The sequence below is a fragment of the Ambystoma mexicanum genome, chromosome 6q, assembly GCF_040938575.1.
Source record: "Ambystoma mexicanum isolate Mex_15411 chromosome 6q, UKY_AmexF1_1, whole genome shotgun sequence".
Classification (NCBI taxonomy): Eukaryota; Metazoa; Chordata; class Amphibia; order Caudata; family Ambystomatidae; genus Ambystoma; species Ambystoma mexicanum.
This window is the reverse complement of record NC_090937.1, coordinates 916,402,351-916,426,396: the sequence shown is the minus strand read 5'-3', so window position 1 is coordinate 916,426,396 and position 24,046 is coordinate 916,402,351. Positions and strand designations below refer to the sequence as shown.

The 24,046-nt window shown below is 48.5% G+C and overlaps 1 protein-coding gene across 5 annotated transcripts in view; it reads right to left on the bottom strand.

Moving 5' to 3' along the window:
- Positions 1–1,205: 1,205 nt before the first annotated feature.
- The window catches only part of CEP44 (centrosomal protein 44), a 362,898-nt gene continuing 340,057 nt past the window's right edge, over positions 1,206–24,046 (bottom strand). For all 5 annotated transcript variants that reach the window (XM_069631425.1, XM_069631427.1, XM_069631423.1 and 2 more), the window contains one exon: positions 1,206–1,396. In XM_069631425.1, the coding sequence (XP_069487526.1) occupies positions 1,348–1,396 (49 nt within the window). In that variant the 3' untranslated portion in view covers positions 1,206–1,347. The remainder of the gene's footprint in view (positions 1,397–24,046) is intronic.

Genomic DNA, 24,046 nt, shown 5'->3' with positions numbered 1-24,046 from the left:
CATCACATCAGTTAGACAGAACCTGAAATGGCTTAATGTCAAGCAAAGGATAAACTTCAAAGCACTGTCCATAACACACAATTGCCTCCATAACAAGGCACCTCTGTGACACCATAACACGACACACATCAACGCGACCTAGTAGATCTGCACAGACCTATAGTGTCACTATACCAAGATTTAACCAACAACGAGCAGGCGGGGTCAGCTTCCCTGTCTTGGCGGCAAAGAAATTGCACACTTCCCGTCGCCATAAGTGCTGAAACTTTCTTCACCGTGTTCCGTAACAAAGTCAAAACCTGGGTTTTAAACCAGGATCACAACCTGCACATAGCGTTTCCGTTACAACTGCACTTAGCCATGTAACTTGTCACTACCTGTATTAACGTAAGATGATTCTTTCCTCATTGTCACGTCATGTATACTTGTTTATTATCCTGCTAGGACTATCCAACTGTTTTACTATTCTGTTGGTTATAATATATTTGTGATACTGTACAACCTTATTATATGTAATTAGCAGCGCTCAGTTGCTGCTGGGTCTTGATGCGCTATACAAATAAAGAAATACAATACACTGTAAATTGCACTTCAGTCCTCAGGAGAGGAATCTCAGAAATCTGTAGCGTTGGTGAACTATGCCTAAACTCGGCCATTCTAGTTGCACCACCATCCTAGTTGTACCTCATTCATCACATAGGTGCTCCCAAAAGGAGTGAGCACAGACTGCTGCAATAAACCAGAACAATTTGTGGCACTCCTTTCTTCATTTGGATTTTCCTGGGAGTACTTTTTGACATATTGCTTTCTTTAGATCTTGAAATGTGTAATGAGGCGAATATCTGACAGAATAAAAATTAAAGAAATAGAACACCAAAGACATTTCATCAGCTTGAATTAGCTGCAGAAAAGAATAACTTGAATGTTTGTTGTTAGCTGCGTCATACACCCAGCCGATGACTGTTGCCTTATGGATGCATGGTCCGATTAGCTGTCTTGTGGCAATGCTACATTTTCACTGCAGCACATTTCCCTCTATGCACAGCAAATGTGTTACTTGTAATAAAAATGTTGCTGAATTGATTTGACCTATAAACACATTTTTACAAGCCCTACTAAAGAAAGCAAATACTTGACAATTGTGTTTTAACAGGATAAAAAGCATTAATACACATACAATTCATAAGATAAGAAATGAGGACAAATTATTATTTAAGTTTAAAATTATTAAAAATATATTTATTTTTGGTAAAACAAAAGCAACATGTCACAAAACAAAATCAACACAACTGCATAATTAAATCTACAGATCTACAAAATAATAATGCAAATGACCATTTCAAAATGCTATGACGGATGAGCTGAATATTTTAATAAGTCGGATGTTTCTTCAATCCTAAAAAGAAAATAGGAGTAATTATTTTTTATTGTGTTTGGTTTTAACATAAAACCTTTCACATATCAATTTTATAGACATATATAAAAAACATATACATGACAACACATGAAGGAAAGCCAACATGTACATGAAATCTCTTACATATCCTACTATTCAATAAACTGTCAGTGCATTACTCTTTAAAAAAAAAAGATATTCAATTAGTTTCAAATTAGTGCAAATTTAGTATAGTTTCTACTAGTCCATCTCCCTTAGTCAACACTTCACACAATTCTCAAAACAACTTTGGTATACCTACAATTACTCTCCAATAAAATCCTTCTTTCCGTACTTAAATAAGACTGATTTCCCAGACACACTTAATGGAAGGTTTGAAGTATCATTTAATTATCCAACAATTAATTTGATCTGTTTCAAAAATCTTAAAACTGCAATGAGCCAGAGGCCGAGCTGCCAGAAAAGGCACACACCTAGAAACAACCCGACACTATAAAGTGCATCCTATGTACACATTTTCCAAACAAAACATTACAGACGTCCATTAGTTCAGGGCAATCTAAAATGACACACCTTGTCATTTCTCCAATAACATTTGCCTTAATACAAAACCAACAAATAGCATTTGGAAACTCGGATGTATTCCTTTTATTCAGAATCTCTTTAGTTTGCACCAGATTGAATCTCAACCTCAAATTTGTCGGGAGGCTTCCTTTTGTGTTCCTGCGACAGATTGTATTGCAACTTATAGCACGATAGCTGTGTATGAATAACTGTCCAGTACCAATACCATTGTTTTATCTTACATGGGTTTTCCTGAAGTTCCTCCTGACAGCTATTTAAGCCAGTCAGGATTTTATTACAGCTGCGTACCCAAGCCATTAAGTAGTCACAGCTGCCTTCTATGCTTAGGGCAGTTAGGTCACTACATAACAAATCTGATGCTGGGTTTATATTTCACAGTAGCATCATGGCCACCCCAAATTACTCTACTTTTTAGAGACAAACGCAAATTGGACCCGACTGCAGCTATCGGCAGACATTTTAGCATTTGCAGGACAGTTCTACCCATCTTACTCTTAAGTAGATCTAATGTTTTACAATGATGCGAAAGAACAGTCTATAGACTACATGTCACCACAGGGACTACTTTAGCATTATAATATCTAACAACTGGCTTAATGGAAAATATTCCATATTTGAAATGTATCTTTTTAATTTTCGGTATCATGTCATCTACTTTTGTTTGGAGATTTAGAAAGAGGGGAACTTTATTAAGGCAATTGAATATCGGATATCCCAGATACAGAAAGCTGTTTGTAACGTCAAGCGGGATCTTATCCATCAACCAGGTTTATCCTACAGTTTTCTCACTTGTTGAAAAGCACATTATTTTATTTTTCTTTTGGTTTACCATTAGGTCATTCAATATAGAATAATCATGAAGTTTTTAATAATCACTGAAGCCCTAATTGTGTGTGATCTAGAATCTACACATCAGCAGCATATGGTAACCAGTGTATCTTCAATTTACCTAAACTGGGTGCCACAAAGGAAGACACAACCCTGCCTAAGTTCTCTTTCAGTGGGGATCCTTCTTGAGAGATTTCCTCCTGATGCCCAACCTTATCTGGATATATGTATTTGAATCAAGATATTCTAATATGCTTAACAAACCCCTTGGAATCACCCATTTCAACAGTTTCCCCCACAGCCTGCCCTGATTCACAAGGTCAACTGCTGATGAGAAGTCGAGAAAGCCTAGAAAGATTAGGGGGCTATTCTTTCTAGTTGCCTTGTGGTGCGGAATATCCATGATGGTGCAACTAAGAGATGTTTCATTACATTTCCGCAAGCCAAATTGTACCTTGCTAATCCTGCCTGTTTGCTCTACCGATTAGTTAATTTTGCTAAGGATCAGGGATGAGAAGATTTTACTCTCCATGTCCAGAAGTGTTATGGGCCTATAATTAGTGTGGTCCGTTCGGTTCCCTTTTTATATATTGGTATGAGGCGAGATAGCTTCCAAGTCTCAGGAATTCTCCTTGGTTTGATTATATTTTTATACAGGGTGTATAATATGGACGGACAGAACTCATGGGCTCCCTTAATCTTCTATTTTGCGATTCTATTTGCTCCATCTGGCCTGGAATTGCTCATTTTTTGGTTTTGAAGCTTTTTGGTGGATGAAAGGTATTATCGCAATATGCCATCAAGGCATAAGGAATGGAGGGAATAGTCCTAAAAGGGAAAGGGATCTACCATGTCTCATCCGATAATGTCTCACTCGCCCGCTGAGGGTTGCACACTCGCATGTGATCCTCCCTCGCGCATAGGGTCAGGATCAGATAGTGGCTGCCGTTCCCTGGCCACATGAGGAGAGGATATCTCTGGGAAAGTAGTGATTACATAATCAAATGCATCACATTACCTTTGAATTACATATGGCCATTCTAAAAAGTATTTCAAGGTTATTACTTACCTCTAAATTGCTTCCACTATTATAGAAAGTAATTGGAGGCTCGTAAAGGGTTTATCCACGTGTGTTGGTGATGTACCGCCATGTTATTCCTGGTACTGAATAACCCTCACATTTTACTATAATACTGGTTTTACTTACTTGGAATTGCATACTGCCAAGTCATATGTCTTTCACACTGTGGTTTACTTAGAAGTATTGTATTGGTTTTATATTGTGTTTGCTTATTATGATAGTACTTTCCTTTCTAGAGAATTCTCTTTACATATATATATATATATATATATACATATATATATACATATACACACACACACACACATTATTTTTACATAACTCTAAGGGTGCAAGTGTTTCTTTGGGCCTATGTATGCTACACGTTCTTTGTACCTCCCTACATCCCTCTCTCCCTCCTATGATAAGCCTGACTGTTCCGCTACACTACCATTACCTTGAGTGGTACAGACGTATACTAGTAGTTCAGCTCTTATTGCCAAGTAGAATAGTTGTAGAGAGTCCTTTGGATGGACTTTAGAAAGACATTCCTAACAGTGGAGGTTTAAGCAGACTACCATCCAAATGATGCACGATTTACAATTTTGAATTTAAGACATGCCCTAGAATTTACACTCAGCCTGCAGTGGGGTAGAATTTGCCAGTCACTTTCAGGCCCAATCTACTGTGCAGTTGAGAATTAGCACTGTATAGTTTTTTGACTGAAGTTTGTTTTGATGATCGAATCATCAAGATAAGGTAAGCCCATTATATTACTGGACTTTCAGAGGTGTGCTGTCCCGTATTCATTCTGTGTGTGAACATTTCCTTGCACAATTCCGGCTGGAAAAGGATCTGTTTTGGTAGTGGCATCTGTTTGAAACAACGTTAAATATGAGATATTTCCAGTACTTCAAAGAATAATAGATGTGGGTGGAAGTGCAAAGAATAACCATTAGGTACAATAATGAGCAACCAATTGCTATTTGTGATCTTCTGCCAGGGTGGAAAATGGCTATTATAATCTCCCCTATCAGAGTTATTTTAGTAGGAAAATAATTGGGCAGTCATTGCTTAGACCAGGGGTAAGGGGAATGTGGGTCGGTACCAAGCAGCTTGCATGTTTTTCTCACTACGACTCCAGTCAGAGCTCACCGTTGACTATGCTAGCGCAGTTGCAGTCCAAAACACCTGGAAATACAAAGGAGGCTGAAGTCTGACTGAGATGCAGCCAGGTCCTGCCCATGGATGCAGGGTTTTGCTCTCCTCATTTAGCCACATTTTTTATCCAAAGTGTGGTTTCTCCTGAAACTAATGTTGGTGTGGCTGCAGTTGGTACTGTTGACAATACATTGGGTGGCCTCATTGTGAGAACCTTTTTCCTGATAAATGAAAGGAGTGTATGTAGTTCCTTTTGTGCTCAAGTCCCGCTGTTTCCCAAGTGCTGGTTTGGCTTCATCCACTTCGCATGGGAGCCAAACAAATAAGAACAGAGAAGAGAAAGCTATGAATTTTATGTCATACAAGAACTCTGGTTTTGTTTTAAGGTGTTTTATCACAGCCATTTTATTTTAACGTCTATTAGCATTTATGCATATGCATTTTGTTTGCTTCCAATTAACATTACCATCATTTCAGCGCATGTATACATGTTGGTGTTCCATTACAATAAGACATCAACGTAATAACAAAAACAAAAACTTTCCTCACACAGTGGTGCTAATCGCACATACAATTGACCCCTGTTCAGGGTCATGGGGTAAGAATCTAAGTGGTTTTGCCCCCCCCTTCAGGTGTAGACAATCTAACTGCGCTTATCAATTGTTCATCAACGGGCACCTCCTTGGACTCATACCTCCATCAAGTTAAGTTAATAGCATTAATAAAGTTACTTACCGTAGTGATTACCTTACTCCTAGTCCATTGTCCCCTTTCCTCCATACTTATGGGACATTCCTCTGTCCTGTGGGATGGGACCGGAGCACTTTGTAAAAAGTACCACATTTTTCAAAAATGTGTCCCTCCTTTCTTTTTATGTGGGGTACCGCACGTGGCCGTAACCCCGCCCTCCTTAGCTCCGCCCAACGCATCGTCCATCAGTCCTTTTCTATTGCCAGGTCTATGACCTTTAACCCTTTAAGTGCCATGGGTATTTCTCCCCAGTGCCAGAGCCTTTTTTGGTGATTTTGGTATGTGGCCATTCAATGGCTTGTAACTTTTTCGTTACATGAGATATCTCGGCCAATTTGGCTCCTTTTTTTCCCACATGTAGGCGGTCGTAACGCCACCCAGGAATCCCAGGTTGCTGTAGGGGGGTGAGAGAAAATAAGGAAAATGTGCGAAAATTTTGGGTTTTTACAAAAAATGCCAATAAAATGATGTACAAAGAAGCCTGTGTTTTTTTCCTTGTAAGAGCTAGGAACAAATGGTTTGCTGTGCTGAGTTCCCCAATGTGTTGGCTTTCAGGAACAGGTTGAGTGGAAATGGAAAAAAATTATTTTGATGGGGTTATCAACCGTTTGGTGAGAGGTAGGCGATTTTTGCCATTTTTGCCAATTGGACATGCATGGACGGAATGGAAGAAAAGGGCAGGAAAGCCAAATTGGAGGACAGAAAGGCATATATTTCTGAAAAGTAGACAAAATTCCAAGTTTAGGAAGGGGTGATTTGCATAGGTCAGCCAACAACTAGGTAGGGGAAACTGCCATCTAATGGGGGAAAAGCGGGAAAATGACTGAAAAAAAAGGTATGTGTTGGACATGGTTGGCTTGGTACGGCAATGGCTTCTATGAATTTTGAGAAAAGCAATGCTCCGCTACATTCCCCCGACTCTTGCAGTTAGGAGAACATACCATTTTTGTAGTGTTTGTACAAAACAAGCAATAACACAAGCCAAACACTGAGCCATGGTACACAGGAGTTTTACGCTCACGGCCTGACCAGACGCACTTAGCATGTGTAAATTGGGAAAACCAATGTGGTGAGGAACGGCAGCCATACATTTTTTGAAAGACCACAGGCAGACCTTTTCAAGGGTAGGTGATTTGTGCAGGTTACAAAAGTGTATGGTGGCTAAAGCAGCGACTAAATGTAGGTCACATTTGGGAAAAGAAAGGGTTGTGAGACAAAGGGCTCCAGCAAATGGGTCAAAACGTTATGAAAACCACACAAACACAACACATGGCCTACCGTCCCGCGTTCCCACAGGTGTCCCGATGAAAACGGTACCTCACATGTGTGGGTGCACCTACCTGGCCGCCAAGGGGAAACCCAAAAACACAAGTAACCCCAGGTCTGTTTTCAGAGGGAAATCTCAGACATTCTGCCGACCGGCACAATGTACAGATATGGGCCTCGGGTGTCCAAGCCACCGAGGAAAACAGGGAACCCCATGCATTTCCGGGAAGAGGACATCCGTGGGAATCCGCAGAGGTATGATATGCCCAAAACGCCCTAGAATTTATTACCCAGACACCCCCGCAAAGTCCGAAATGTGGGAAAAAATACGCATTTTCCTCACATTTCGCTCGACTCACCCATCGAAACACGCCCCCAACAACACATGGCCTACCGTCCCGCGTTCCCACAGGTGTCCCGATGAAAACGGTACCTCACATGTGTGGGTGCACCTACCTGGCCGCCAAGGGGAAAGCCGAAAACGCAAGCAACCCCCAGTCTGTTTGCAGAGGGGAATCTCAGCCATTCTGCCGACCGGCACAACATACAGATATGGGCCTCGGGTGTCCAAGCCACCGAGGAAAACAGGGAGCCCCATGCATTTCCGAAAAGAGGACACCCGTGGGAATCCGCAGAGGTGTGATTTGCGCACATCGCCCCAGGTTTTTTTACCCAGACACCCCTGCAAAGTCCGAAATGTGGGGGAAAAAACGCTTTTTCCGCACATTTTGCTCGACGCACCCATCGAAACACGCCCCCAACAACACATAGCCTACCGTCCCGCGTTCCCACAGGTGTCCCGATGAAAACGGTACCTCACATGCGTGGGTGCACCTACCTGGCCGGCAAGGGGCAAGTCGAAAACGCAAGCAACCCCCAGTCTGTTTGCAGAGGGGAATCTCAGCCATTCTGCCGACCGGCACAACATACAGATATGGGCCTCGGGTGTCCAAGCCACCGAGGAAAACAGGGAGCCCCATGCATTTCCGAAAAGAGGACACCCGTGGGAATCCGCAGAGGTGTGATTTGCGCACATCGCCCCAGGTTTTTTTACCCAGACACCCCTGCAAAGTCCGAAATGTGGGGGAAAAAACGCTTTTTCCGCACATTTCGCTCGACGCACCCATCGAAACACGCCCCCAACACATGGCCTACCGTCCCGTGTCCCCACACGTGTCCCGATGAAAACGGTACCTCACATGTGTGGGTGCACCTACCAGTGGCGCAAAAGGAAAAGGGTAACCGACTGGGAACCCCAAGCCATTCGCCACTGCCCATTTTGTTCATGTGGGCAACCTACAGATTTGGGCCTAGGGTGTCGCAGCCAGCAAGGGAAACAGGGAACCCCATGCATTTCCCAAAAGAGGACACCCGTGGGAATCCACAGAGGTCTGACTTACGCAAATCGCCCAGAATGTAATACCCAGAACCACCAGCAAAGACCCACATGGGAGAAGAGTGCCCAAGGCCAGGGATATTACCGCCGACTTTGCTGGAGCCCTGGCTGCCCTGCGTTACAGCTTCTCCCCACCAAGGAGTCTCGGCAGTGTGCCAATACCTCCCCGAAGGGAAAAGCTGTAAAGCAGCCCAGCCGCAACTCCAGGACAGTTGGAGGTGATCTGCCCAGACGGGCCATTCCCACCCACACCACCAACAATCCAGCCCCAGTCTCACCCACCCCACTGACAGTGGGCCCTAACCATAGAATAATAAAAAACAGTACTCGCATAACGTTGCAGCTGCTCGGGTAGAAAAAGCTGTAAACAAAACAAAGAACATGTGTTACCTACGGTCACACCAGCAAAATGTAGCCCTCCCCGGGGGCAGATAGGGGAGGGGGGGGGTTGTCTTGCACTCCTCCCTGGGCTCAGGCGTCCGTTCCTAGGAGCCGATATCTGGTCCCAGGAAGGGCTGCATGACTTGGCACCCACTCCATTGCGGGTGGGGGGGGAGGGGGTCAACGCCCCATCCCATTAGAAAATTCCCTGACCCTTTGGGGTGCCCCACCGCCCCCCCTAAAAAGCGTTCCACCATTTTCATTTTTTCCCTTTGGTAACCCAACTCCCCTTGGTGCAGAGGGTCACATTGGTGTGCCAATCTGGCGCCGGGGTGCCCAAACCTTACTGCCCCACCCACTGGGGGGGCCTGTCCCACCATTTTTGGGGGCCCTCTTCCCCCTCACCCCAAATGGCTGGGGGACACACCTCATGCAGGCCTCCCTGGGCCTCCTCCAAACGGCTGCGTGAGGTACACCCCACCTCCATTTGGGGTGAGGGGGGAGAGGGCCACCCCAAAAGGTGGGGCAGGACCCCCAATAGATGGGGCAGTAGGGTTTGGGCACCCTGGGGGCAGATAGCCACACTAATGTGGCCATCTGCACCAAGCAAAGTTGGGTAAACAAAAAAAAATATACAAAACCACAGGCTGTTTTTAGGGGGGGCTGAGGGCCACCCTAAATTGGCAGCGCATGATGTACCGCAACGGGGGGGTGGCCCTCAACCCCCCCCACCCCAAATGGAGGGCCCCACCTCATGCATCCCTCCCTGGGCGCAGATGCCCCTTCCTAGGAGCAGATATCTGCCCCCAGGGAGGGTTGCATGAGGTGGGGCCCTCCATATGTGGTGGTGGGGGGTTGAGGACCACCCCCCGTTGCGGTACATCATGCGCTGCCAATTTAGGGTGGCCCTCAGCCCCCCCTAAAAAGCAGCCTGTGGTTTTGTATATTTTTTTTTGTTTACCCAACTTGGCTTGGTGCAGATGGGCCCATTAGTGTGGCTATCTGCCCCCAGGGTGCCCAAACCCTACTGCCCCATCTATTGGGGGTCCTGCCCCACCTTTTGGGGTGCCCCCCCACCCCACCCCCAATGGCTGGGGGACACACCTCATGCAGGCCTCCCTGGGCCTCCTCCAAACGGCTGCGTGAGGTACACCCCACCTCCATTTGGGGTGAGGGGGGAGAGGGCCACCCCAAAAGGTGGGGCAGGACCCCCAATAGATGTGGCAGTAGGGTTTGGGCACCCTGGGGGCAGATAGCCACACTAATGTGGCCATCTGCACCAAGCAAAGTTGGGTAAACAAAAAAAAAAATATACAAAACTACAGGCTGCTTTTTAGGGGGGGCTGAGGGCCACCCTAAATTGGCAGCGCATGATGTACCGCAACGGGGGGTGGCCCTCAACCCCCCCACCCCAAATGGAGGGCCCCACCTCATGCAACCCTCCCTGGGGGCAGATAGGGGGGGCCCCACCTCATGCATCCCTCCCTGGGGTCAGATGCCCCTTCCTAGGAACAGATATCTGCCCCCAGGGAGGGTTACAAGGGGTGCCCCCTTTCTACTTCGGTTGGGGGGCACTTCCCCCCATGGGGGGACCCCCCCCCTTTCATTCAGTAAAAAAATCCATGGTGGCTAGTGGCCCCCACCCCTTCCCCCAACCCTGTTTCCCATCATTTCATTTTTATTTTTTATTTTACATTCCCTTGGGGCAGATGGTCAGCCATCTGCCCCAGGGTTCACATGCACGTGCCCCCATGCTTTGGGGTCGGGAGGGGGGAGAGGGCTGCTTACTTGAAGCAGCCCCCTCCCCCCCCCACCTCACAAAGAGATCCATGGTTGTCTAGTGGGTTGCTGGTCACGGATCGAGCGCTCTGCGCCGATCCGTGACCAGCAATGCCTCATATGTGGTGTCCTTGGAAAGGGGAGAAAGTCCCCTTTCCAGGGACACCACTTTCTGCTCAATCCCTGGTGGCCTAGTGGGCCCCAGGACCCCAAACCCCCTCCCACCTCCCCCCATCCCTCGGATTATTATTTTTTTTTCTTTTATATATTTCCCTGGGGGCAGATGGTCAGCCATCTGCCCCCAGGGTTCATTTTCATGTGTCCCCATGCTTTGGGGGGGGGAGAGGGCTGCTTACCTGAAGCCGCCCCCCTCCCCCCCCAACTCACAAACAGATCCATGGTGGTTCAGTGGGTTGCTGGTCACGGATCAGCGCTCTGCGCTGATCCGTGACCAGCAATGCGGCACATGAGTGGTGTCCCTGGAAAGGGGAGAAAGTCCCCTTTCCAGGGACACCACTTTTAGGTCAATCCCTGGTGGCCCAGTGGGCCCCAGGGCCCAAAACCCCCACCCACCACCCTCTTTCCCTCGACTTTTTTTTTTTCCCCACCCCTGGGGGCAGTGATCATCTGCCCCCAGGGGTCCCTGGCGCTGTGGCCCCATGCTTTGGGGCCACGGGGGAAGGGGGCTGCTTACCTAGTAAGCAGCCCCCCCTCCCCCACGCGTCACAAAAGGATCTTCGTTTGATCCGTGACGTTGCTGCCCGCGGATCGAGGCGCCCTGCGCCCGATCCGCGGGCAGCAAAGCCACACAATGGGTACCGTTGGAAAGGGGAAGATCTCCCCTTTCCAACGATACCCGTCTCGATCTCCGGCTTGAAATACAGCCGGAGATCGAGGCGGAACAAAAAGGGCACTCACCTTCTCTCTCCAACGCAGCAGCCGAAAATGGTTGCTGCGGTGGAATTACTTTCCGTTTCACGCTGACGTGCGTCACGCACGTCGGCGTGAAACTGAAGGAAATCCAACCCCCGGGCAGTGAGGGGGGACCTCCCCCTCACATAGCCCGGGGGTTGGATTACAGTTTTGAGCGATCCCTGCTTTGCAGGGATCGCTCAAAACAAGGTGCTGAAAAGGACGAGCTATCTCGTCCTTGGCACTGCGTGTGCACTTCCAAGGACGAGATACCTCGTCCTTGGCACTTAAAGGGTTAAGCAATAACAGAGGAAACATTTTAGAGGGGACGGGGCGGGCGTTTGGAGGAAAGGGGACTATGGACTAGGAGTAAGGTAGTCACTACGGTGAGTAACTTTATTATACTCCTACGTCCCGTCCCCTTTCCTCCATACTTATGGGAGATTCTCAAGCATTCCTCACAGGAATTACGGGTGGATGGAACACTCCTTATTGAAACAGGTTCCTAAGCACAGCTTGACCGAACTGAGCATCAGCCCTGGAGTTCAGGTCCAGACAGTAATGCTTACAAAAAGCCGATGGAGAGACCCACATAGCTGCTTTCGCGATGTTCTCCCAGGGAACATTTTTGGAACGCAACGGCAGTCGCCTTGCCCCGCACAAGCGGAGCATGAATTCCCTTTGGGGCCTGAAGACCCTGAATGGTATACGCCTCAAAAACACAGGCAGCGATCCATTGGGAGATGGTCACATGCGAGGCCGGCGGTCACAAAAAGCTGCTAGGAGTTCCTAAGCTCAGATGTTCTGTCCAGATAGAACTTAAGGGCTCTGATAACATCCAGGCAGCGCAGAACCCTTTCTGCCTCCGAGCCCGGGTCTGGGAAGAATACAGGCAATGAGATGGACTGATTCAAATGAAAATCAGAGACCACCTTCGGGAGAGAAGAGGGATTTGTTCGCAGTACAACCTTATCCTTATGAAAGGTAAGGAATTGATCTTCCATGGACAAGGCCTGAAGATCACTTACCAGTCTTGCCGAAGGCACAGCGATCAAGAAAGACACTTTCCACGAAAAGGTACTTAAAATCGACAGTTGCCATGGGCTCAAAAGGCTTATGACACAAGGCCGTAAGGACCACATTCAAATCCCACTTTGGATGCAGGCTGCGAACAGGAGGATAAAGATGCATCAGGCCCGCAAAGTGTCTTTTAATGAGTGGATTAGACAGTGAAAAAGAGCACTGATCAGTGGACAAATAAGCGGCAACAGCCGATAAATATGTCCTGCAGGACAAGACATGGATGCCCGACTCTGCCAGATGCGAAACAAAAGACAGGACCATGTCGACAGTAGCCTCCCTGGGGTCCAGCTGCCTGGCCAAACACCAATGACAGAACTGTAGCAATTTGCTTCTATTACTGAGATCTTGTTGAAGGCTTCCTGGCTGCTTGGATAAAGCACATGTTATTCGCAGACAAATTGAAGCGCTCTAAAGATCTGAACTCAGGCACCACTCCGCCAAAGAACGATTGTGGGGAGGGGTGCCACAGCTGTTGATCGCTCTGGAGAAGCAGGTCGGGGACCAGCAGAAGTTTGAGCGGTGGGCACACCGTTAGATGCTGAAGCTCCGAAAACCAAAACCTAGCCGGCCGCCAAGGTGATATGAACAGAAGGGAGCAATTCCCTGTGTTCCTTAGCTTGCAAAGTGCCCGATGGACCAGAGGGAGAGGTGGAAAAGCATAGGCCCTCATGTTGTGCCAGGGAATTTCGAGAGCATCCCCCAGTGAGAGGTCCACTTCTGGAGTTCCACAACAGCAAAAAATATAAGAGAGGATTTCTGTGTTCAGTTCCCACTTGTAGCTGACTACTGCTCATTGTCTGAGGGCATCTGCAGTGACATTCAGCTGGCCCGGGATGTGTACTGTTACCAGCCAGATACCATGCTGAAAGGCCCATTGCCAGATCTCAGTGGCAAGATCCACAAGAGGAGGAGACCTGGTACCCCCTGCTTGTTGATATAGAACATGGACACCGCATTGTACATGCGGACACGGATCACCTTGTTGACAATGCCCGGTTTGAACGCTTTCAGCAGCAGGAATATGGCCAGGAGCTCCAGATAATTTACATGAAGCTATCTGTCCTGTGGCGACCAAAGGTCTGAAACCTGAAGATGATCCAGCGTCGCACCCCAACCCAGAAGGGAGGAATCCGTCGTGACAGTCAAAAGTGGGCAAGGGTCCTGGAAGGGAGTGCCCACCGACCGATTGCTGAGACACGACCACCACAAAAGGTCCGCCCTCATGAAAGGTGGAACCAGTATCATTTTGGAATCTGGATCCACTGCTTGAAGCCATGAGCTACGAAAAGCCATCTGCGTTCGCCTCATCTTGAGACGAGCAAGAAGAAGAGCCATCACGCACAAAGCCATGAGGCCCAGAAGCCTCTGGAACCACCAGGCCGACATGGTCTCCGACTGCGCAAACACCTGACACGTGGCGAACAGATCTGCCATTCTGTCCCCAGTCAGGTACACACTGCAATCGATCGTGTTCCAACGAAAACCCAGTAAAATCAAGTCCTCAGAGACCGTCATGGAAGATTTCCACCAGTTCACCGACAGCCCAAGGTGGAACAGGAGCTGGAGGAGAGACTGAATACTGCTCGAGGCTTTCAGTGGACAAGGACTGCGCAGCAGCCAATCATCCAAATACAGATACACATGGATACCCTGTAGCCGAAGATGAGCTGCGATGACCGACATCTTTGTAAAGACACGCGGTGCCGAGCTGAAACAAACGGGAGCACACAAAACTGGAAATGCCCCCCCTCCCCCCCATGGAAAACAGTTTGATGCAGGCTCCAAATGAGGATATGCATATAAGCAGCCTGAAGGTCCACCACGCTGAGCCTGACTTCCTCCTGTAGAGAGGACGTTATCGGACATGGGGTGATCATCTTGAATTTCTCTTGGGGGAAGAGAAGGTTGAACTGGGAAAGGTCTAGGATGGTGTGCAGGCCAGCCTGGTTGGGTTTGGGCACCAAAGACAGGGGTAGAAGCCCTCCCCTCGCTCCCCTAGGGTAACTGGTTCCACGGTCCTGAGATCCAGAGGTTTCTGGCCTTCGGCTCTGAGGGAGGGCATCACCGACTGCTGGAAGGGAGGATTGAAGGGTGAGGAAGGGGCAAGTGGAAGCCCGCCCGAGCAACGGACAAGACCCACCGCTCCTCAGTGATGGTCTGCCACGCCTCCCAGTGAGACGCAATGCATCCTCCCACCGGGGTCTCGTGTGAGCGCCTGTTGGGCAGAATCCTGTGCAGTGCCCTTAGGGACCACTACACCTGATTAAGACCACAGGTGTCAATATAAGTTTTACCTTTGGTACAAGCCTGTACTACTAAGGTATAGTGGTAGCAGTGGCAGAGCAGCCAGGCTTATCTCAAGAGTATATGAGCAGTAGCAGAGATTACACAAAGGGACCACAATTACTTTGACTCAAGCAAACACTGACTCAAGGTTTCAGGTAAAACATATAAGTACATTTATTTTTAAACCATCAGTTATAAACACAACACCTCTATTAAACTTTAAACAAAACCACATGTTAAATATACTACAACGAACCAATTCACTTTGTACAGTAAGTTTCAAGGTAAGTACCCTGTGTTTGAATGAACCGGTGTTATGAACAAAACACGATACCGCGGATACGGTTGCAATCACTTTTTGACAGTTCGGTCTACTAAATAAACGCAAATCCGTGACATGAAATGCTACTAGGGCAAAACACACACTTAGCACCTGAGATACCCAGAGGGAGTTGGAGGCAAAAATCACAGGCAATATTTGGTTAGGCAGGCAGTATCGAGAAACACTCAGAAACAGGAGTTCAAAAGTCAAAGGGTCGGAGCCAGGTTTAGGTGAAACCGGAGACCTGTGCCGAAGATCACACAGTTAGAAAGTTCATGATTCAGTTTAGCCAAAAAGTACTTGGATATTGTCAATGTTCGGAAGTAAAAGTTATAAGAAGGAGGGAAGACAAGTTCAAGCCTTGAGGATGAAGAAAAGGGATTCACCCAGTTTCCTCGAGTAGACCACAGTACCTTATTCCAACGAAGCAGCTGGTGCCCTGGCAGTTGTTCCTGTTGGTTTCCCGCAGAACCACGATTCCTGGAGCTTCGTTGTGAAGGAGGACGTCTGAAGGGGGTTTGCACCACACAGGGATGAAGCCGGCAGCAGCGACAACGCAAAGATGTGCTCCTTAAAAACAGGAGAGGCTCAGCAGGTGGCTATCCGGACCACTACAGCAGTGTGCAGTGATTTCGACCACGGCGGAGAGCTCTGGCTGAAGAAGATGAGCTGGTTATCCCCACCAGGCTCAAGGGAAGACGACTCTGGACTGGATCTTCTCTTACTCGTCGAAGGGAAGATAGCTCAGGACTGCAGCAGGGCTTCACCGGGACGGGGTAGTTGCAGCAGCCGTCGTTCTCTCCACTTCTCTTCGGTTCCTTGTAGTTCCAGAGGCGACTGACTTCTAGCCCAAGAGACCTGCCTTTTATGCGCAAAACCCTCATTCACACAGCCTGGCTGTCAATCACGCAGCAGGGGGGTTGTCCAGCCGGGACAGCCACCGCAGCCAATCATGGCCAAGTGCGACTACACCTCTTCCCCACATTTAGTCTACCTAGACACCAAGGCGCCAAGAGGAGGGCTTCTCTGCAGAAGGCCGCCAAAAGACGGTGAACAAAGAAGGCAAACCTAGTTTGCCGCGCAAAGTAAAACACAAGAAGGACTTTAACAAAAAGAAATGGCGAATAAACCCAACCGGAGCCAAAAGAAAGACGATTTGGTCAAGCCGGTTTATGTTCGAGGCTAATATAATAGCCAAGAACAGTACCACGTTTATCTAATATAATCGCAGTAGAAAAGTTAGGGTAGATACCACTGCCACCAGCCAAGTCTAAATGTTAAAAGAGCAAAACAATGCTCAGGGAGGTACAGACAGAAAAGGGGTACAGATTAGCCCTTTCCAGTACTCCATGTAAGATGGGGTGTACTGGGTCTGTGGTAAAAATGACTAAAGTAAATGGCAACTTTACCTTTCTCTGGGGGACAGTAGTCCGCCCCAGCGAAATGGAGTCAGAGGGAAGTCTAAAAGACAACCCTGGGTTACTACACTAAAGGTCCTGTGTAACCCATACAAGAACAGGGGCACTTGGAGTGGTGTGCTCCAGTGCCCAAGATCACACGAGTAACACATAGGCCAAAACACATGTAAGAGAGGAAAAAGGATGTACACTCTTACCAGGTGGAAAAAATAAACTCCAGAAATCCAGCAAAGCTGCTGGGGGACTCACTAGGTGAGGGAAAATAGCCCTAGGAGGAGAATTCTCCCTAACAGTGCTGAAAAACCTCATTTAGCGGGTTTCTCGGTGGCGTGACCCCCAGATCCTGAAGAGGCGGCAGAGGACCGAGAGAAAAATCGGCCTCGCTGCAGACGCCAACGGGAGTTTCGAGCTGGAGGATCGACACTACGTGTCTTTCGATGCAGAAACCCCTGAAAACCAGGAGGAGGACTGGGGCTGCAAGGGCATTCTCTGAACCCTGAAAGGAGGTTTCACCAGAACAGACAGGGACTTGGCTGTCTGGGTGCTGTCCTTAGTTTTAGTCAGTTCTACATCAGTTGATGAATGGAACAGTTCTTTGCCGTCAAAGGGCAGGTCGAGAACTTTATCCTGAACCTCCTTGGAAAACTTGGTGGCATGAAGCCAAGCCTGACGAGAGTTGTCCGCGCCAAGCATGAGACCCCGAGCCGAGGTGTCAACATGGTGCACCGCAGCATCAAGCATATCCTGCGCCAGGACTCTGGCATCTGACAAGCCAGCCTTAAAATCGTCCACTTTGTCCACAGGAATGAACTCCTCAAATTCAGACAGACCTTTCCACATTTTCATATTCGCCCCAGCTAATATGAGCTCTGTGTTGGCCTGGTGCAACCGCAGGGCCGAATTAGCAAAGATCTTCCTCCCTAAAGAGTCAAGCAGCTTGTCCTCTTTGGCCAGAACCTGAGCCGCCGCTGTAGACAATGTTGAAGCCGGTCTGGATTGAAGCGTGGCAGCCGCCACTACTGTGGAGGAAGGAAGTGGGCAAGACGCTAAGGCTACCTCCTCCAAAGTATGAAGCCTATAACGAGCGTCAATCTTTTTGTTAACGTGCAGTCCAGAGTGTGGCTTATCCCAGACTTTGCGGACCTCGGCCAAAACGTCCTTCTGGAAGAACAAGCCGGTGCACTCCTGAAGAGACAAGGTGAACGCCCCCAAAAGCACCCCCCTTCTTGTAGAGGGGATGCCTCAGGTACTGGATAATCCAAAAGAGCCATGTCCAGTACCCGGTCATGGAAAGCCCTAACAGAGCGGGGCTGGTCATCACCATCCTGATCCCCTTGCGTGTCATCCAACACGTCTGAATCGACCCGCGTCACATCTGGCTCCGCCGAAGGCTTGTCTATTGGGGACAAGGGCGACAGAGGCAGAAGGGCTGGAGGTGGGCCAACTGGTAGAGGGGGGCAGCTGCCGGAACAACCAGTGCTGCGATGGGAACTGCTGGTACAGAATTCGGCCCTGGAGGGCAGATTTCCTTAAAAAGACCTCAAATATTCCTTCATGAGGTCGGGGTGCATTAACTTCTGAAATTTTTCGAAGAAGGCATCCTCCGCCGAAGGCTTAGACACTGTGGCAGGCGGAGGCCTCTCATGAGAAGAATAGCTCCAGGGCCGCAAGGGAGAGGGCTGCCAAGAGGGGCCCTCACCAGCCGGGTTGACATAGATCAATGGTGCAGACGCTGCAGGGGGCGAGGCCAAGTGCAGGAATGGCATCCAAGCGTTCCAGTCATACACTGGACGAAACGGTGCACAAGGAAGACACCGTTCACCCGAAAAAATGCTCCCAGCACCCAACACCAATGGTGTAAGGGAAGAGTCCAAAATGGCCATCGTAGATTGCACGGAAACGGGAACCATTTGGCCAACGCCTGAGGAGTACTGCGTGACATGTGTGAGTGAGGCAGGGGTCTCCACAGACAGGTCAGGGGTCTTGACTTTAGCAATGACACAAGGAACCTCGGCAGAGCCGGTACTGTGTGGCATTGGATGTTTCCGAGACATACTAATAGCCAAATTAGCATCTGAAAGAGGAACCTCTGCCACCCCGGTAACAGAGGAATTACAGTCAGCAACGTCACTCTGTGCCCCATCAACAGAACCAGTATTTCCACAAGAGCGGGACCAATGAGGAACCCACCTCACCAACAAGACCTTAACGGGCCTCTCAGTTCGGTCGGTCACTTTAGCCTCAGATAGAGGGACCTCAGACCAGAGTCCGGTAACAGCTCCCTCACGAGGGGCCTCGAACCTCGGTTCTGTACAGAAAACCTTGATGGAGGCCTCGGGGCACACCCCAGTGTCTGTATGGGAAGCTCCAGATAAGGAGACCTCGAAGCAACTTTCGGTACCCACCTCCTCAGTAGAACTGGGCCGTTGAATAGCCCCTAGGGGCCTCGGATTGTAATCCAGTGTAAACAGGCCCCCGACGTAGGCCCTCTGAGAAAACTCTGGCACTTTTCTTAGGCCTGGAAGGAACCTCAGGGGAATCCCTGGTAATAGAGCTTTTAAAGCTCCTCCTAGACCGGGAAGACCCTGGGAAGGAGTCCCTCGGTCGGGGTGCCCTAAAAACTAAAGAATTTACCGGGCGTCTCTTCTTCTCGTCGATGAAACTCTGAAAATGCGGAGGAGGAATGTACTGAAACACTTCCTCCCATCGCTCCAGATGATGTTGAAGTGCCCGGACCGAAAGGGAATTGCAGTAGAAGCACAAGTCCCACTGCTGGTCTGGACCCAAACACTGTAAACAGAGAGGATGGTGATCCGCCCTAGCGAAGCGTCGCTCGCAGGAAGAACAATTAGGAAAATCGAATCGAAACGGCATAGACGGACTACTACGTGACCGCCAAGCCGGAGAATGAGAGAAGGACCCTGGAAGGAAAAAATATGCCGAAGATGCAAGTGCGTCCAGTCCTGAACGTGCGGAGAAAAGGACTGGGGGGCGATGCGGTGGGCGGAGCCAAGGAAGGCGGGGTTACGGCCGCGTGCGGTATCCAGCGTAAAAAGAGAGGAAGGACACATTTTTGAAAAATGTGCTGCTTTTTACCAAGTGTCTGGTCCCGTCCCACAGGACGGAGGAATGTCCCATAAGGATGGAGGAAAGGGGACAGGACGTAGGAGTATATAGTTTACAGTGGTTCCCCACCTTCAAGGGGGTTTGTCATCCGAGGGGTGGAACATGTCCCAAACCAGCACTTTCCAAGACTCATGTAGCATTGGCAAGCAACTCCAGCCTACTTACTGCACCAACCCATAATTTGGTTTCTATTTCAGTCCAAAACTCAAACTCCTTGTGCCAGCGCGTGTATTGTGGGCCAACAACTGACATCCACGCCATGGCACTGCATCTTTTAGCTAAGATACAGGCCATATCCATGAATGTTACTGCGTGCTTACATTTGCTGTTTCTTGGGTAAGCGCCAACAAGCACTCTTTCGGGGTCCAGTCATATCTAGTGATTCCAGCTCTCTTGCAAGCCTGTTCAAAACGTCCCCAGAAGCTTTGTACACAATCCAAAACATATACATTAGGGCCGCCCACATGCCGCCACACCAAGGACATACTGGTTGAACCTTGCTGATGGATCTGGCCACCCTACTTGATGTCACGTAGGTGCGGTACAGCACATTCAACTGGAGTAGCCTAAAGCGTGGATTTCTGGACACCTTCCTAAGGTAACCCAGCATGCGTTCCCATTCTTCTTCTCCAGGTTCCTCCCCGAGATCTTGCTCCTACCGGGCCTTCAGCAAAATGCACTTAGGATTGGGCCTGTCTACCAAGTTACTATATAGTCTGGACACTGGTTTCCAACCATCTTCTAAGGTATGCATCAGGGTCCACAGTGATTATCACAGCCAAAATGCTGTACACACTCTGGCCATACTTATCTATTAACAAATCAGCAACAATATTTGATATGCTATTCATGCGGTCTGAAAGCAAGCAATCATCTTTTACCACTTCGGGTATGTCTTGTTTCTTGCCTATAGAGAGATGTTCTGAACACTTTGTACTGAACTCCCGATCTTTCAATCATATGTCCCAACTAAAGCGCACCGTTCTACGGTCACATCGGCAGTGGTGCACATATTCTTTCCAAAGTAATCTGTATTTGAATGCCATCTGTAAGGGTGTAACAGCCAAAGTTTTTTTGAAAGTAAAGTGCACACATGTACCTCTGCAGCGAGTGTCTACTGTCATCCCCTCACCCCAATCAGCTGCTTTATAGTGGCAATAGGGAAAGGACAACGGTCACGTGTGCTTTCCTGAATACAGCTGCTGGAACCCAAAGTTAAAGACAGGGGCGGCTTTGTTTAACTCTAAGCACCTGTGATTCAAAATGTCATGATTGTGTGCCCCCAGACATCCGGTGGCAGTTTGTAATAACTACGCATATTCCATACTTGGCGGTGACATGATGGCATCTGGGTGTACACAACCACAAGCAATTAATATCATTTAAGTGTCAACTTGGTGGGCAGTAACTCATTCAATAGAGGCCATGGTGTGTATACAGCTGTCTGGGCTGCCAGTACCCAAAACAACCATACGAGTACCTCCCAGGAAACCATCTTACATCCAGATTCTCAGTACCTCACACGTTTACATTTCGTGGTCAGAGATTTGAGCACACAGGGTTCCACCAGGGTACCGTGAATCTCTGAGTGTCTTTAACAGTGGGGTTCAGATGAATTTGGGTAATTTACATGTGTCCAGTACCATACTTGAGTATGTGGACGATCTATTATTCGGTAGCACTTCAGAGGAGCATTGCTGAGGAGGCTCAACTACCCTCACCCTGCTTGCAGAGATGGGGTACAGAGTGGACAAAAACAAATTGCAGTACTGCCAGACAGAGGTAATATATCTGGGGCCAGTAATATCGCCTGCAGGAAGAAAGGTAATGCCGGAGAGACACCGCAGTTTAGAATACACCTCAGCCAGCACAGTGAAACAGAAGCAGCAGTTTTTGGGGCTCTGTAACTACTGTAGATCATGGATCTTTGATTACTCTATTTACGGGAGTCCATTAATACAGGACTCAAGGAAGCACAGAAGGCCAAAGTTGCAATAGAATGGTCTGACGAAATGGTTACTTGCTTTCGGGAACTCAAGGCTTCGATCAGTGATGCTCCGCTCTTGGCGCACCCAAATTACAAGAAGTCATTTGATCTGTTTTTCCTATTCTAATAGGCAAGTGATGACAGCAATCCTAACCCAGCAAACATCGCAAGGCCACAAACCTTTAGCGCATTATAGCGGACTCCTAAACACAGTGATGGAGCGACAGTTCCCTTGTGAGCAAGCTCTAGCAGCACCGGCTTTTGCGATTCAAAAATCTTCGACCATTACTATGGGTTGCCCAGTGACACTGTACGTGGAGCATGCCATTTCTGCAATTTTAGAGGGATCCAATTCCACTCTTACGACTTTAAGGGTATGAGGTAATTCTATCAAATGCATCAATACATCCCATGCAGAGTCACCTAGTCAATCCTGCGACCTTTGTAGCCGAGCCAGTGAAGCCGGAGGACATTGTTCATGATTGTGCCACGTATGATGGAGAAGAGGAAGAGAGGGTAAATGTGTTACGCTCACCTGACTCCCACGGAGGCGCTGGCCTGGTTCGCGCTGCCGTGACCTCTTCTAAGGTGATGCGCAGGGTTCGGAAGACGGACTGGACCGGGCCCCCAAATCTGGCTTGTCTGGCTCGCAGAAGTATCCTGCTTAGGGTCTGGAAGGACGAGCTCTCCATCCTGCTTCTGATGCAGGGGCGCGTTGGTATCCAGCTACTTCACTGGATTTTCGGATTGGTGAGAACCAAACTTGCTTGGCTTCCAGGTAAGTTTTTTTGATAAGAGGTTCCCCTTGTGTCCATGCATTAATGTACTAATGCTAGTGTCTTTTTCCCCATAGGGGCCGGGGTCCGGAAATGCCAGGGTGCAGCGCGGACCCGAAATGAAGAGGGAATGAATCAACAGGTAAGTCTTAACATGGAGATTTAGCTTTCCTTATTCCCTTCTCTCTCTCACCTTTTGTTCTGGTCTTTTTCTCCCTAGGCGCTGGGGCGTGACTGCGAATCCGGATGATCGCTGCTGAACTTGGAGGCGCCCTGTAAAGGTGAGTGGAATGCGGCGCTGCAGCGATCGACGCGATGAGCTTTTAAATTAAAGTCTTCCTTTTCAGGATTGTCAGCGAGATGTCTCCGGGATGCGGCTTTAGCAGGTAAGGACTTTTCCTTCTTCTGTTCTCTTCTTCTCTTCCTTTGCAGGTGATCCAGGATGCTGGCAGGCGTGGCAGAAGTCAGGATGCAGGAGCAGACACGGTGAGCGTCCAGCTGCTAGATGCAGAACAATGCGAAGCACGTGTGGCTGTTCGGGTGGGGTTTAAATAGCTTTGGAAGAAGTTCCAGGTATGTATCCTTCCTCCAATCAGGTATGTATCCTTCCCCGACCACGCCCGGATGGTAAATTAGTCCCACAGGTGAAGTAGTTCCTTTCAGGCCTCAAGGAGGCCGGGATAATGCAGCATGGTCTGCATCAGGTAAGTGCACCCAAGCATTCCCATAATGAGCCTGGCGCCTATGGCGCCAGGACTGATGTCTTATGAGCCTGGCGCCATAGGCGCCAGGACACTGTCCAAAGGGCCCCTATATGGGGTTGCTGGATCCTTCCTTGGGGACTGGATGTCCGCTTTCGGGGACGCCAGGCTTGAACCGGCTCCCCGGGAGCGGGCATCATGACAGCACACCCCCCCAAGGCCCCTCCAAAGGTTGTTCCCTCCGGGGGTTTTGGTTTGTCTGGGAAGAGTCAGTGGAATTTCCTGACTAATCGAGGTGCATGCACATGGTCGCTGGGTTCCCACGACCTCTCCTGAGGTCCGTACCCCTTCCAATCAATTAGGTAGAACAGTTTTGACCTAAACATTTTTGAATCTAAAATGTTCTTCACTTCGAATTCGGGCTCCCCATCTATTAGAATAACTTCTGGAGGTTTGAGTAGTCGGGTTCCGGGTACCACTGGTTTCAGAAGTGACACATGAAAAACAGGGTGAATTTGCATACTAGCTGGTAAATCAAGTTTAACAGCCACTGGGTTAATTATTGCCGTAATAGAATAAGGTCCCAGATATTTTGGGTTAAAAGTTCGAGGCCCTTTGAGTGGAAAATGTCTGGTAGCTAACCACACTTGATCCCCAATCTGATACGGAGGTGCTTCACTCCGATGTAGATCAGCATTCTCCTTGTAATTTCTCTTGGCTTGTTGTAAATGCGTAGTTGCCTCTTTGAAGGCTTTGGTAATTGTAGAATGCAGATGTTCACTGCAGGCATTCCGAGGTTCTGAGGTGAGTCATGGTTTGAGGTTCGAGGGTGA